Source organism: Oenanthe melanoleuca, chromosome 8 (genome assembly GCF_029582105.1).
Source record: "Oenanthe melanoleuca isolate GR-GAL-2019-014 chromosome 8, OMel1.0, whole genome shotgun sequence".
In the NCBI taxonomy this organism is placed as follows: Eukaryota; Metazoa; Chordata; class Aves; order Passeriformes; family Muscicapidae; genus Oenanthe; species Oenanthe melanoleuca.
The window spans coordinates 17,112,182-17,127,672 of record NC_079342.1 but is presented as its reverse complement, the minus strand read 5'-3'; the positions used below and the strand labels follow the sequence as shown (position 1 = coordinate 17,127,672).

Here is a 15,491-nt window from a genome sequence, read left to right as displayed (position 1 = left end):
AAGAAATAAATAACCAATTGCCTGAAAAATACTAGTGTCATAAAGCATGCTAAGCCTTAAAATAATCTTTCAGAAAAAGCATCAGGAGACTCTTGCATGTGATGGTCAGAATCCTTTCATTTAGCCTGTGACAGACACTCTTAGTCTTGGACAGCACAGGACATCATTGGGACTTCTCACTTCTTTTCTTTTGTCCCTCATTCAGGATTGCAGAAATACAAAAAGACAAACCAAAAAAAAAAAAAAAAAAAAAAAAAAAAAAAGGCAGAAAGAAATCCCACAGCACCAGGCATGGGGAAAGTCCAGCATTCCAACACGTTTACTGCTTATTTTTACAGTGTTTAATGGCAAAGTACCACACAAAGACACAAACAGTTTCAAAGCAACTTCCCAGCCTAGAAAGAAAATGAGGGGAAGGGGCTCTGTTTCAGTTCTTCATTATTAAAACTCTGAAGTAAAGAAATTTCAACAAACATAAGTAACCCAATCTGTGTATTTCCCTAGCCCAAACTCCCTCCATTTTTATGGTCTTTTCAAAGTCTAGATCAAGTTTCATTTGAGTTTGCAGGGTGAAGGTTGTTATTTCTGTCTTACCCCCAGGCTCAATGTCTTTGTCTTTTTAACACAAAGTTGAAATCATCATGAATATACAAAAATCCCAAATCTATTCTATAATAATGAAGAAATATGTAAATACAACATCACAAAATGTCTAGGAAAACACAAAGCTCAATGGAAAAAAATATTCCTTCTTTTAGTGAAGTTCTGCCTAAAGATTCCCAAAGAACACAATATAAAATATACACAAATATAAAACATATAGTTAAAAGTGTACTCATATAATATGTTAATATTATGTTATTGTAATCAACTATAATAATCTTATAACCACTTTTCCAATTGAGAGGGGCAACAACATTTTTTTCCTATGTCTACCTTGAAAGAAAACAATAAGACCCCCTGTTCTGATTAAGTGCAAAATGATTCCATGAAACTCAAGTGTATCTTCTAACATTTGTTAAACTCTATGAGGGAGTGGTTCTTCTCCAGTCAAAGTCAAACCCTGGGAAGAATTTTCCTTCATTCATCAGCTGAGATTTTGATATCTAAGGCTCTGAACTGACTATGGCAGAAGGTGAAAAGATCTACCAAATTACTAAGGGGAACTTTTCTCTATTTAGAAGCATCAAATCCCCAGTGTATCTGCTGAAGCCTCTTTGAAAGCAGTTCCTGAAGGATGAGCTTGAAAGAGGGGCAGAAGCAGTCACTAAGCTTCCATCCCACTGAGGAAATGACACACCAGCAGAGCAGGAAGGAAAGCTGGCACAGAAGCATGAGAGCCACAACACAAGGGAGAAGCCCCCAAATCATCTGGGTTACAAAAAAAGGAACTTTTCATATACTCAGCACAAGTGAATCTACACTTGCAATCTGCAAAGGCAGACTCAAAGCAATCATTAAGGTGAGTAAACTCAGCATTCAGTGAGTACTAAGTGACAAGAATGACCATACAGCCTTCAGCTTGGCCCACTTAATAAACATTAAATACAGTCTATAATTAACTCCACGTTCATGATCCTCCTTCGGAAATCTCTTGTAATTCAATGCAAACATAGATTCTGCTTGGGGAATGATTCAGAATTTATAGTGAATGAGACTCTTGTTTCTAAGACCTGGCCAGTCTCAAAGAACTACTACAATATAAATATTTAATAATAACAAAAGCATGCAAGTCGTTGCCAAGCACAGATGTTAGAAAGTGACTGCAAATCTTGGCATTTGGTGGCACCTAGTAATCCTCTGGCTGAGTTACTAACGTGATTGATAGCCTTAAGTTGTTCAGGAACTACTGCCCCCCCGAGAATTAAAATCTGAATTGTATCATAGTTTTTGTATAAGTGTTTTTCTCTACACAACCAGCAATGTCAGACGTTATCCTTACAGTTTTTAAAAAGGTTCTGCTTGGGAAAAGTTTAGCAGGGAGTTGCAGATGCAACTGGCCAGTTTCTATACTTAGTGCATATTTTGTTTTGATATTCTAAGTCTAGTAATGATGGTTAGTACAAACACAACTAAAAGATAAACTCCTCTTGCAACAGATCATCTTCACTAACCTGGTCCTGAGGAGACTTACATCTTATTTTGACTAAGGGAACAACTCATTCATAATCTGCATTGCCTATTGCCTTTCCATTCACCCTGTCATTAACAATCCCCACCTGGATACCATCCTGCCCTTTAAAAGCTGTTAGACTTTCTAAAGAAGAGCTTTCCTAGGCACAGGCACCAGAAAGGAAGCATCTTCCATCTTAATATTCTTTCCAACAAGACTGGTCAGAACCTATCATTTCCATGAAGGACCTATACAGCATCTTTGAACCTGGCCATCCCCTTACAGGTGAGATTCCTGTCCATGCCAGCCCCCCCAGTTACAGCAAGGCATTTATCAGACACACACTCCCACAGAAAACACTATTCACGTGCTTCTGACAGAATTCCTTCCAAAGTGAACAAATCTGGCTTCATTTCCATGAATTCAGGGAGAACAAAACCATTACATTCCTGTAACCACAGCAGACTGTACTATGTCTGAATAACATTCCCTGGACTTCTGCAGGGTACAGGACTTTAAAGTAGCAATGCATGAAAAAACTAAATATGCAAAGGCAAATTGACACATTACTACTTATTTATGCCAAATGTTTCCTTTGTGTGACATTCAAAATGCAAGTCAGAGCACTTAAGGTGTAATGCAGATCCACCTTTGTAGAAAATGTTAGCCTTACAGGCCATTAGTTTCAATGACATCAACAGACACAGCCAGCAGCAGGTTTTGAGCAAATGAAAGATCAGGGGAAAAAATCCAAAGAAAACTAATTGTTGCCCTAAGTGCTTCAAGTCACACAAGATTCTCACATGCTGTCAATTAAGTGAACCCTATAAAGTTATGATTTATGGCAAGATTCCACCAGAATGATTATATCACAACAACACACATAATTCAATTATTTCTGCCAATAAAGTCATCAGTGCAGAACATATTACCCCTTTCAACTCTAAGCATTTTTTTTTAACCAGAAAGTCCTTCTATGATGGTAGCATCTTGACTCAGTCACAGGAAGTATTTTAACCACTAAATTCCATTGAATTCAGTCTGTACTTAGAAATTTGGTACCACAAAATTTCTGACAACAAAAGGTGAACCTGTAGAATGGTAGCAAAGTCCTCTAGGCTATCAGCCATTTTTCTTTCAAAATTTATTTACCATGTTTTATGGTATTTTCAGCCATTTTCTGTGTTCCTTGCTATTAAAAAAAAAACCCAAACCAAACCAAAAAAATTCAAAATAATTCAGGCCAGAAGTGAAGTCTGCATGTCATCAGGTCTATTCTCAAAGCAGGATCAGCTTTAATTCTACAGAAGAAACAAACCACAACAAAAAGAAAAGAAAAAAATCAACCAAAAAAATATAACAAAGCTGCAATTAAAAAAAAAGTTATTTCACCTACATACATTACTCACTTTCTTTGTCCCTTAAGCTTAAGTAATTATTTTAATCATGCTGATTTTGTTACAAGTCTTTCTAGAAGCTAACTTTAGGACTTTGAAAAATAAACATGCATATTTAGAGTACTATATAAACATACATTTTTAAGTAGTCAACACAAAAAAATAAATCTTTCTTTAATCAAACTAATGGAGAGTTTTTATAATGGGGAAGTTTTAAGAAAAGAAAACAAGTATTCTGGAAGCCCTGTAGCAGGTAAAAACTTCACTTTGCCTCATACTGAAGAATAAGAAAAAGCAGACTGTGCCTTGGAGAGCTGCAATCAAATAGGTAAGTCAGCAAAGAAGGGAAAAAAGAATGGAACAGAGGCCTGAGGGGAAGGAAGACTCAAGGGGATTTGCTCAAAGCAAAATGAAAAGAACAGAGCAAGTGGGAGGGGAAGGAAGAGGAAGACTGAAGCAGTGGTTTGGATGCAGCACAGACTGGGATGCCAACTGTGTGTGGACAGTCAGCAGGCGTGTTCAATAAACTGGACATTACAGAATACACAAAAATAGCCTGGAAAAAAACAATCACTCTACTTAAAAACTTAAAATAACATTTTTCCCTCTCCAAGACCCAGACATTCACTCAAAGGTTACTTACCCACTTCACAGTTTTGGATTAATCTCTCTGCTTTAACTTCTACATATATAAATTGAAGGAAATATATCATATGAATCTCATCCCACAGTATTGTATGGGTCTCTAAATCACTAGGGTATCCCAACACAGAAAATTTAACAAAGAAAATGGGTAACTGTGCCAGCAGCATGAGCTCCAGACCACATGCAATAAAAACTGCATACAACACTATATTGAATGAAACCAGGAAGAAACCTTGAGCTATTCATGCAGTCAATGCCATCCTTCTTGACACTGAATGAGTACAGAGCCTTTGGAGGAAAATAAATACATATATAAAGAAATAACCAATATTTCTTCTTTCTCATAGGCATTTTCAATCTTTTTGCCATGTTACTATAATTGAGTTTATGTGCCCAGCTGCTTCTGCAAAAGAAGCTCCTACCTACAGACCCTTCTCATCTCCTGCAAGCAGCAGTTCCCAACACACTTAGGACACTTTCATTCCATTATGGAAGCTCACAGGCTGCTCATCATCACTAAATTGATTTGTTTCACCCTATAGGTACAATGGTATTTCCAAAACATTAAGAATAGGGTTTATATTGACACGACATGTGCAGGAGATGTATTCTCAAGTCATTCAAAGCCATGAGATAGATTCTGGGCCCTTTTAAATAGAAGGTTTCTAGTAGTGTTTTTGCTTCCAACACCAAAAAATTCCATCAGGTTGCTGACCCCAGAAACAGGGTCGCTACTGACCCCTAGTGTTCAGCAGCCCAGGCTCAATCGGACTGATTTAAGGCAAAAACATGAGGAGCATCTTCATCCTTCAGCACTGCATCGTCCTTCTGGCAGGCCGAGAGGTCCCTGCCTTGTGCTGAGGTTCTTTCTGCTCTATTTCATCAACAAAAATAGTAGTATTCATTTTTAAAGAAGCTAGTAGAAAGGAAATACAAACTCCTAAACATCCCAGTAAATTGTAGATTCACATTCCTTGTGCTTCCATGTCTGTAATTCATTTTAATTTGGAGGATTAAGAGAAGAGTATCTAGAGTAGACTGACGGTTGTGGCTTCAAGTGGGTATTTATAGTCCTTGATCAGTTATTAAGGAATTAACAACAGTGAACCACAATCCAAGCTGCCCTGCAAAGCCTAGTGCTAGGAAAGAGCTGCAACTGCCAGGCTGCTGCAGGACTTGGCTGCCCCAGGTAGAAGTGTAGAGTCTAGTGAGCCAGCTCCCCAGGTGACATAAAAGTTGCTTACAACAGAAAGCTGTAACTATAGAAATGAAGAAGAACCCTACGTTCTACTTACAATCTTGAGTCCAGGTTCAGGAGAAAGCCCAGTCTGTCATATTCTGGAAAACAAAAGCAAAAGACATAATATCATAAAAGCTGCAAGAGTCTCCTCTGCAAAAGGCACCAAAACCAAACAGCAGCAAGTCCTTAAAGCAGCTGTTAATACAGATTATTGTTACTTGAAGGAATTCCTAAATTAACATTTCTCAATCTCCAGGAAATACCAGAGCAAGAGAACACTTCGGTAACCATTAATTTAGAAATAACTAGAATTAATCAAGATATCCAGAGTCATAAAAAGAAAGTATTACTGAAACCACTTATGCACTGATAAACAAAGCTTTCCTGCTTGCTGTACAAATAATTTTGCCACCGTATGACAAACTTTCCTCCTAAGTTCTGATGTGTAAAACTTTGAAATTTTTCTTCATTCCTTGTCTATTCCAACCCAAAACATTATAATCAAGTAGCTCTTCTTCAAGAGAAAGTGACTCACGGTGGCAAAAATGCTTCAAGTTCAGGTGTTCAGTAAGAAACTGCAAAGTCAATTTATGGCATGAACAGGAGACAGCTACAGAAACAAAACTATCATTCAGAACATCTGTAACTCACATATAAAATAGCTTTTCATTCAGCATCCCTGAATATCCTGTGATCTTGTAAATCAAACATTTGATACAAAGAAAATAAAACTATTAGAATTCACATGAGATATGCAACCAAAAGGTGTAGTGTTCTTGTGCTGGGTTAAACTGAGGACACCTGGATCTCACAGCTATACAATAAAAAAAAAAAAAATACAGAGAAGTAAGATATAACCCATTCAGAGATTAAAAGAAACAACAAGAAAAAAAAAAAAAAAAAAAAAAAAGCTTTCAGAAAGAGCTCATTGGAAATACAAGATTAATTTTCTTATGAGACACTCTTAGAATTTCTGGTGCAGTAGTTTACCTCCAAAGATCACAAGCTTTTCACATTCCTTTACTGGCAGAACAGCAAAGCCTAAGCACATACCTCAGACACAACAATTGCACCAGATAGGTCAATGTAAACTGTGTCATTGGTTTCAATCCCATTAAGATTCAATTCCTGAGCCAAGGGAAGTATTCTATTTGACATCACTTAGGTAACAGAAGCTGCAGAACACGTGCACGCTTGATATTGGCACATACTGTCTGTTCCCTGCCAGCACCCGAGTGACACCCACCATCCCCACTCCACCTGTGCATCACTCCCCCACTTTCCACATACTGACAGTTCTGTTTCCCCCATGTGCTGCTTTCTTCATAATTTCTTCCCAGTTTATTCCTCCTACAAGAAATTATGTCCTGTACAACCTCACCTCCTCTGCCTGTGGGATTGTGCATAGGAAGGTATCCATTCTGTAAAAAGAAACATGCCTTCAATTTTTATTAACCCTTCTGACTCCCAAAAACCAACATCTGTACAAAGCAAACAGCCACAAAGTTTTTTTTTAAATAACTCTTTTTAAAAAAAAAAAAAAATCTACAGACACTGACCCATCTGTCATCAGTCTTATCTCATTCAAACCAACATTCCCTTCTTCTCAACAGGAAATACAAAAGAGGAAATGCAATAAGAGATTTATCACCTCATAACTACAACAACATCCTGGACTTTCTATTAACTCAGCACTTCATTAGCTTTACAACCAAAGTACCAGAACACAGACATGAGCTAAACACAATGGACAGACCTCCACTGCAGTGTTTCACAAGATTCATCTTCTATTTGTCACAAGCATTTCACCTTCCCTAGGCTTTAAGATTTGATGTTCACTGATCATTACTGACAGATATAATTTTAAAAAAAATTACTTTATGTATGTCAATTACCTTGCAACACACACATAAAAAAACAAGGTATTACAAAACAACACAACATTTCTGGTTTCAAACCAGATGTGTCCTTGATTTTCCATAGGGTGTAACTGTAGTTTCAGGCTGCAATATCAAACCAGAAGCATCCATGCCCCTTCCTCTCATTGGCAGCTGAGATGTGCAAGCTACTGCAGGCAGAGAAATGCTGCCCTCACCATGGGCCATCTCAAACTCATGGGCACTTTTGGAAGTCAGCATTATTATTACCCTGGAAATGAATGTCTATCACATGCTGCTGTGATAGAAATGAAAGTTTCATCATGCCTCATAAGAACAAGATGTCATCTTAGGTCAAAGCCAAAATGTATTTCTCCATTTCCAGAAAGATCAGAGCTGAATAAGAATCTAAGAACTGACAACAATTTCATAATAAAGCATGTAATTGGGATTACATGAACAGAAATAGAGCCAAGCATAGCAATTTCTATAAATTATGTAAATCCTGTGCCAAATTCAATGTTGGCATTAGCATGGAAATTCCTCCAAAGAATCCAACAGAAATCCAGCTACCAGGCTACAAGTGAGAGATGCATTGTCTCATGTGTGAAAACTCCATGCAGATCACCCAGGAAGCCATAAAGCCCAGTGTACAGTATCTAGCAAATATTCAAGTTGCCTTTTGCATCTGCAACCAATATAGCTATATAGAAGCAAAATGGGCAAAAATTTCCCCTTATGCTACTAATGTGAAATCAACAGTCCAGGAATTAACTTGGCCTAGTGGTTTTATCCATTCAAACTACCTGTAACCAATTTCACTGATGACTTGAGTATTAACCCTTTAAGCAGCTAGCTACTCAGAAGCACAGTACCAATAACCCTGCCTGTAGAAATAGAAAATTAAACTTTTTTTTTAAAGACAGGCTGTATGCAGTTCTAGCTCTGTGTTTAACTGGTAATTGCAAGTACAAGAGGGAAGGCAGAAGATTCAATTTCGCTATTTTATTCAAAATGTTTGTGTTTGTCAAAGAAATCAGCATGATTGTCAAGAGAGAAGTCCTATCAAGGATGCTCAGACCACCCTGATACATTTCATCCTGTCCAGTGCAACGTGGTCTCTGCAGAGCTGAGGATCCAATTGAGCCAAGCCTTGGTCACTATTCACATGCAAGCTGTGCATCTGCAGCAAAGGCCACAGGTAAAATGACTTACTCTGCAATGAAAAAGGCCAAACACATGACATTCACCTTGGACTAAGAAAACACATATGAACAGCTATAAAAATTCAGCCGATGTAAAACAATTCTGCTGGAACTCAAGAGAGAAGAAAGAATTAATGAAAAAAAGTAATGTTAAATGGATCAACTGAGAAAGACAAAAGAAAGCTTTTATTCCAGGGTTAAAAAAATACCAGTCAGGATTACTGGGCAACAATCAAAGCACTGGAAAAACAAAGACTTAATGTTGCATCCTTTCCTTAGGATTTTCACTTTAACCTCTTCAGAGATGGAATTTACTGATGAAAGCATTATCTTCTATCTAAATAACCAGGGAATAAAAAAGACTGCAAAGGCAAGTTTAGAAGTGGTAAAGCTGAGGCCACCTGAGCTCCTCAGCACAGTCCTGCATGAAGGTCTGTTTCAGTATCCTCCTCATCCCCACTTATGCTTTCACACACACATTTACCAAGCTTCTTCTCCAGGTTGCCAAGTGACATCAAGGAAAACACCAAGAAAACTGACAAAGCCCTGTCCCTGGTGCCTTTCCCTGCTCTATAACAATATACAGAAGAAGTAGAAGTGACATCTGCCAAGCTAAGACCTTGCAGCCCAGCACCAGAAGCTTACCCCACCAATCTACATCTACATATCCTAATAAAACTATAGCAACCTCCAATGGTAGAAAATCAACTGACTGCTTAAAGCTGAATTTAGGAAAGTCTCTGATAGGAAGATGAAAAGTTTTCTCCTATGATCTGCATATGCCCTTTTGCTTTTCCCAGGAAGTCATCTGTTTCAACCAGACTACAGCCTTTGCTGAACAGTTGTACTATTTACTGCCGTAAGTCCACTTGGCAAATGGAGTTAATGCTGCCTTACTGAGTCTCCCAACATACTCTTTATTCTTTGAATTTTATCATATTTCCTAATAAAAGTCAAGAACATGATTAACAAAACAGTAATTTATATTGGTGTTTAGTGACAAGATGTGCTGATTTGATGCAGAGAGAAGTCACATGAGAGAGAAAAATCACACTGAAATATTTTTATTTTGAGGCATTCATTAAGCCACTTCTTGACATTTGCACCTCAACTCATTCACAGTTGTATTTTCAACTGGAAGAATACAGCATTAATAAGAAGACAGATGATGATACTGAACACACTGGCAAAGTCACACAAGGACTATGAAACTGCTTCATGACAGTCACTGGCAAAGATTCAAGCAGCTCCCACAGTCTACACTCGGAAAAAATAAAGAATGAAGTAGAACTTTATTAATCAAAAATGAAAAGAGAAAAGTATTTTTGCAGAAAATAAGCCACTAAAACCAGCAAAGAAAATACATGTATGTCCCTTTTTAACTTCTGCCTTACAGGAATGAAGAAATATACAACATAGCAAGTTCATCTCTCCTTTTGCATAACTATCACATAGTGCTAAGACAGAAATGCAATTTGGTTGAAAAACCCCAACATGCTAGAACCACTTCAGCTCCAAGCATTAATTAAAGTTGCTTTCCTCCAACCAAGAACATCTAAAGTTAATTACCACTGATCTGAAAATCCAAGAAATATCAGAGTTGGCAGCTGTAGACATCACAGTATCATTGAGAAACCAAATAAACAGCACAGAATCTTCTGCAAGTCACCAGCGTTCTTCTCTTATCCTAGGAATCTATCACTGCTCTATCCATTTGATACCTCATTCAGTTGCATATCTATTCCTGGCCTCCATCCATACCACCCTCCAACCAAAACATAGGCAAGTAGTCACCAAATTCACTCTGGAGTTGTATCTGGTAGGACAGACATAGGGTTATTCTCACCCTTCACAAAATGGTTATCTGAGCATCTTCAGCAGCTGAACAAAAGAGAAAATTTCCTTCATAGTTCTCACAGCTTTTCCCAAAACATTTATGGACTTTGACTTAAGGAACTATTAACAGCAAACTCCTAAATAAGCAGAGATTTAAAGTCTCAGATGATTACTCCACCATCAGTGTGAACTCAACATTTGGATGCATGGTCTTGCATGTGGGCTTTCACAAGCACATGAACTGCAGCAGATACACTACTCTAAACCAAAGTTTGGAAATCCAGAAGAGTTAATACATGCAAATAATTTGAGCAAGACCTAGATAACACTTGGCTGCTTGTAATGTTGGAACTAGCATCTTTTAAGCCTGCAGTGAGAACATCTGCTATGAATCAGTGGTCAGTACTGCAATCAAACATGTCTAACAAGAGCAGAAGCCTACAGCCCAAAGGTATTCAGTATTTTCAGAGTTTCAAGCACAGTAGCATCTGGGAAACTTGCATACCCAGTGCACTCCTATCCAAGGCTTAGAGAAGAAAAATTTAGCTTGCTGTCAGACACAGGAGGTAGGAAAAAGTCTTGAACAAAAATAGCAGGGGTATAAATCTAACTTTCAAGGTCCAATGTTTGATTTAGTAGCAACAAAGTAAAACAAAGCAACTAGAGAGGAAAGAAAAAAAATAAAAGGAGCACTAGCTGTCTACGGCAAGTGAATAAAACCTAGGTCTCCTCAAACACCCTGTGTCCTGATTGTTTCCCCAACTTCAGAGCATGACACCCTTCTTTCTGAAATGGTTGCAGCTGAAACACTGGCCTAGACATCACATCAAACACTTATCTCAGCTGCTCAAGCTTTATCTCTCAAGGGAACAGACAGCCATGAAGAGAATTACAAAAACATCTGGACTTGTGAAGACTGGACCACAACATGAACCTCATGGTTCAGCCTCACTCAAAGCACATTTGGCTCACATGCCCTCTACCCAATAATCTCCTATGACCCATTATATTAAAACTCCATAGCCAGATGAACTTCTGAACACTCAGTTCAGAAATTTTATCCAGAAAAACCTAGACAGTGCCATTAATCTGAGTTGCATAAGGACAGATTTCCAGCATTTCTGAAAACTGAGACTTGCATGTGGGACAAAGTTATGGGGAAAGCCAAGATAAGGACAAACAGTCAATTCAAGTATTATACAGAAGCTGCAACAAGACATTGCCCTTCATATGGCATGATTAACAAGTACCAAAGAGCACTTCTAAGCAGTTTAATATGCAAATATAAGTACCAGTTTTAAGCAGAATGAAATCTTAACAGGGAGACTATTATTCTCAGCTGGTTTTGACTAATAAAGAAAAAGGCGTATGTAATTTTATGTTTCAAAGCATATAACTTTAGCTGAAACATCACCTACTGGGAATGGCTGGGCCTGGAGCTGCCATGGTTTCTGTGGGTTCTTTCTGGGCTCTGTCTTTTCCTGGATCTGCAGCAAGGTGAGATGGGATGGACAGCGGAAGCACAATAGCCACAGTTTTTCTCTCTCTCCTTCCTGTTCAACAAGGAAAGCTATCCCTCAGTAGGACAGACATCACACATCTTCACATCTTATTACACATACCAGTTCAGAGCAAGGTGAAGTCTGCAGCACAGTAAGTGCAAAGCACTAAACACAAGAGCAATAAACATACAGGTTTCTTGGACATTTCTGAGCTTCCTTTCACAAATACATGAGTTTTCTTTAATGAAGGAAGTCAGCCTTTTTGCAGTGAAAGGGTTTACAAAGATCAAGTCCTTCTGTCTCAATTCCTAACCAATCCAAGCTTGAGCTGTAAAATGCAAACAAAACAAAGACCAGTGCTTTTAAAATAGACACAGGCAGTCCAATGGCTCACATGAGCCTGTCTCCCACCCCCCATATTAACAGAACTCCAAAAGACACAGAATAGTTGAACTGTTTTTCATCACTAAGTTTACTTTCCTATTGGTAGAAACATTTATGGTTAACTCCATAGATACAAAATCTGTGATTAAAATTCAAGCAAGCATATCTCAAACCTATGCAACTTCCTCCTACTTCTGCAGACTGAAGAGACCACCACTCAGTACTGGAGGGCAGGCAACAACGCACTTCTGTTATGACACACTAATTAGTAAGAGAGAATTAACAGAGGGTTTCTTCCCCCCCCATATACACAACAACATATCCATTTGGCACCCTAGAGATACTCCCACATCAAATCATGCACTAAGAATAGATCTGTTTCCAGATACAAGTTTTAGAGGAGATACAGGAAAAGTAGAAAAACTTTGAGGTGTTTTAAACAAAGTAAGTTACTACCACTAGTTCAGGGGTTGGTTAGTAAATCAGATTTGTGTTCAAGCTTTGATGTTAGTGTCAGGCAGCAGGCTCTCTCTCAAACTGTGCGGGCAGAAGACAGGTGCTATGTTGGAAGGCAGCATGTTCCCCCTATCAACCTAAGAGGAAAGGCTGGCAAGCAAGATAAAATTTTAAAAATCCAAGCAAAGGTTTTGTCTTTTGTGAAAGGCAATAGATATCCCCATCATTTAAGTGCTAAGGGGTTTAAAGTTATAAGAGCAATTGTTAGCTCTTCCCTTGCACTTCATATATCATTATACACACACTGTAAACTTAACTGCATCAAGTATCATGCTCACCACAGCATGGCTTGGCTGCAGCTTGCACATTACACACAGCCAAATAGAGAGTTACTTATCTAGTGAAGTGTCCCCAACACAAAAGAATTTTTAATTTCTGGTTCAGCAGTTTAATTCTAGGTCATGCTTAGGTTCCAAACTAAATGAGATTGCGAAGGATTTGCCCTGGGCTTCAACAATGCTGGTTAATCTCCACCCAAAAAAAAAAAAGTTTCCAGCCCTATTGGTTTAGTTACGACTCTTTCTCCTTCTTCCTGGAAGCATTCCTAATGTCTTTCCCCAAATAACTCAACTGTTTGTTTAGCTGGGAAACTATCCTAGTAGCATGAAACAGTTTTTCTTCAGCTGGTGTGTGACATCACCTTAATGCCTTTCACATGAGAAGAGAAGCACAAACTGCATCATCAACACGTGTCCAGGTCGTTTCCTCGCTGGGTAAGGGAAGAGTCCTGCAGGTTAATCCTCGTGTCATACTAAGGCTCTTAAAACTCCCACTGCACTTAGGAAAGGACCTATTTACCCTTTGGCTAGATGGGTGATTCCCACAGAAGTCTGACTCAGTGTCCTGCCTCCCAACATGGCTACCATGTCCAATTAAGTAGAAGCCTTGTCATGAGGTGGGAGATAGAGAAGAAGGCAATGTTGTACCTGAGCCTATTGTACGTCCAACGGAGTCAAAGGAAAGAACCACTGAATCTGTAACACAAGAGTACAAGTTCATTTCCCCCTTTTTTTCAGCACCATTTCTTGCTGTAACATTTTTTTGTTGTTTTGATTAAGCAATTCCTTGTGCTCCCTTCTGCCAGGAAGCAGAACAACTTCTTCACCAACCAGACAAAACAACAAGGCACCTAGCAAAGGCAGAACAATGAAGTATACAATAAATCACAGTGTCATTAACCAATGAAGTAGCTTTAATTCATTGAAAATAATTTCATTTTATGTCTAATAAACTTGGTCACCTGACTCATAACACGCTTTGACTGCTGCCTAGACAGTCTTTTCTTACCAAATGTAGTCCCAATATTTTGTCCCCACTTAGGGGACTCACCTGTTATGATCAGTTCTTCCCTGACGCAGTTTGCTAAGCCAAGCACTTTGTGCTCCTTGCACTCTATGCTCATCATGTTTCCCACATCTTTACTCACAGGAGTGGCTTCCATCTCAATGCATTTCAATTCATCAATATCTTTTCACCTTTGCACTATATGCAGTACCTGTGCTAATCATCAAGAAAATATAACCTCTCTACTTTATACCCTTTTATTTTTCCATCTGGCAATAACAATGCTTTTATCCATGACAGCAGTGACAACTCTTGCTCACCAATTAATGCCTGACACTTTTAGTCACTTACTCATATGATGGGGCACCCTTTGCTTCAACTGTGGTTTACCTCCTGCTGCATCCACTGAAATTTAGGCAGGCTACAATTACAGGCACTGGCAGTTACCATCTTAGAGCTGAAAATAACAACACAGGACTGAGCCCTTGGCTTCTCTCTATTTTACATTTCCTGGTGCTTATTTTCCAACTCTCAAAAACGCAAAAAAACTAATTTTCAAAAAGAACACTGTTGTTTTAATAAAGGACTGTTAATTTGACTGGGTTAAAAAGAATTTAGAAAAAGAAGGTCTGTGTTGTCTCAGATCCAGCACTATGGAAGTAACATTAAAAAAATTAAAAAGAAGATATTAGTCTCAAAACTTACTCCAATAAAAATAAAAGCCCATCTGGACTTAACAACTGTATTTCCTCTTTTGGGAATAAAATTCAGACATCATTATATTATTCTAAATAGCAAGGAGTTTAATTCATTTTAACTGCTTTAACTTCATTTGCCATCAATTTTAAAGTATCTCTGTGGGGTTCTACTTTTACAAAACTGTTGAGATTTTTATCAACATGAAGTATTGCTTTGTAGTTAATGTCAAATTTAAAAGCTGTTAATTTTTCTGAAATATATTTTGTGTTCAAACACTGCACATGAAATATTAAGGCTTATCTAAGAATGGCTGAAAAGCACTGCAAGCACCAAATTAATAACATTATTGCGACCCACAAAAATAGTATAATGTTTCATTCCCTTAACTGAGAACATTATCTTCCCCACATAAAAAAACAATTTACAAGCAGATTAAGAGCTCCCTTTTCCAATCCAGTCCTTCACGCTACTGTTAGTTTCAACTAATCAAATTCACTGTGAATAACCTGTATTATAGCCAACTTCCCCTCAATCTCCAGAAGTAATTTCATAAAACATGGATCTTTATTAAAACACTGTTTTTCTTTCTGGTATTAGCACTCCAAAAGTGAAGAAACGATAAACCTGAAGAAAGCTGAAAAGATGTCACCTTTCTTCTACCCAAATAACTACTCACATCCAAATTCAGAGCTACAGGTTATTTCTGTCAGAAGTTGATGGAGATAGGCAAATGTTTGAAGCAAGCCAGATTTACTTGTAAAAACACTGAGTTCTGATTCCATAAACATAAGAG

At 38.1% G+C, this 15,491-nt stretch overlaps 1 protein-coding gene across 12 annotated transcripts in view; it reads right to left on the bottom strand.

Moving 5' to 3' along the window:
- The window catches only part of ST3GAL3 (ST3 beta-galactoside alpha-2,3-sialyltransferase 3), a 167,602-nt gene that overhangs the window by 118,981 nt on the left and 33,130 nt on the right, over nt 1-15,491 (bottom strand). For 5 of the 12 annotated variants that reach the window (XR_008841038.1, XM_056496999.1, XM_056497002.1 and 2 more), the window contains 3 exons: nt 13,642-13,689; nt 11,728-11,883; nt 5,451-5,493 (listed from right to left, as the gene is read on the bottom strand). The exons of 1 other annotated variant lie outside the window; for it this stretch is intronic. Coding sequence is in view for 7 of the 11 variants with exons in the window: in XM_056496999.1 (XP_056352974.1) it covers nt 5,451-5,493; nt 11,728-11,883; nt 13,642-13,689 (247 nt within the window). In the remaining 4 variants the exon portion in view is untranslated. The remainder of the gene's footprint in view (nt 1-5,450; nt 5,494-11,727; nt 11,884-13,641; nt 13,690-15,491) is intronic. 6 more of the 12 variants (XM_056497000.1, XM_056497009.1, XM_056497004.1 and 3 more) reach the window with 4 other exon arrangements.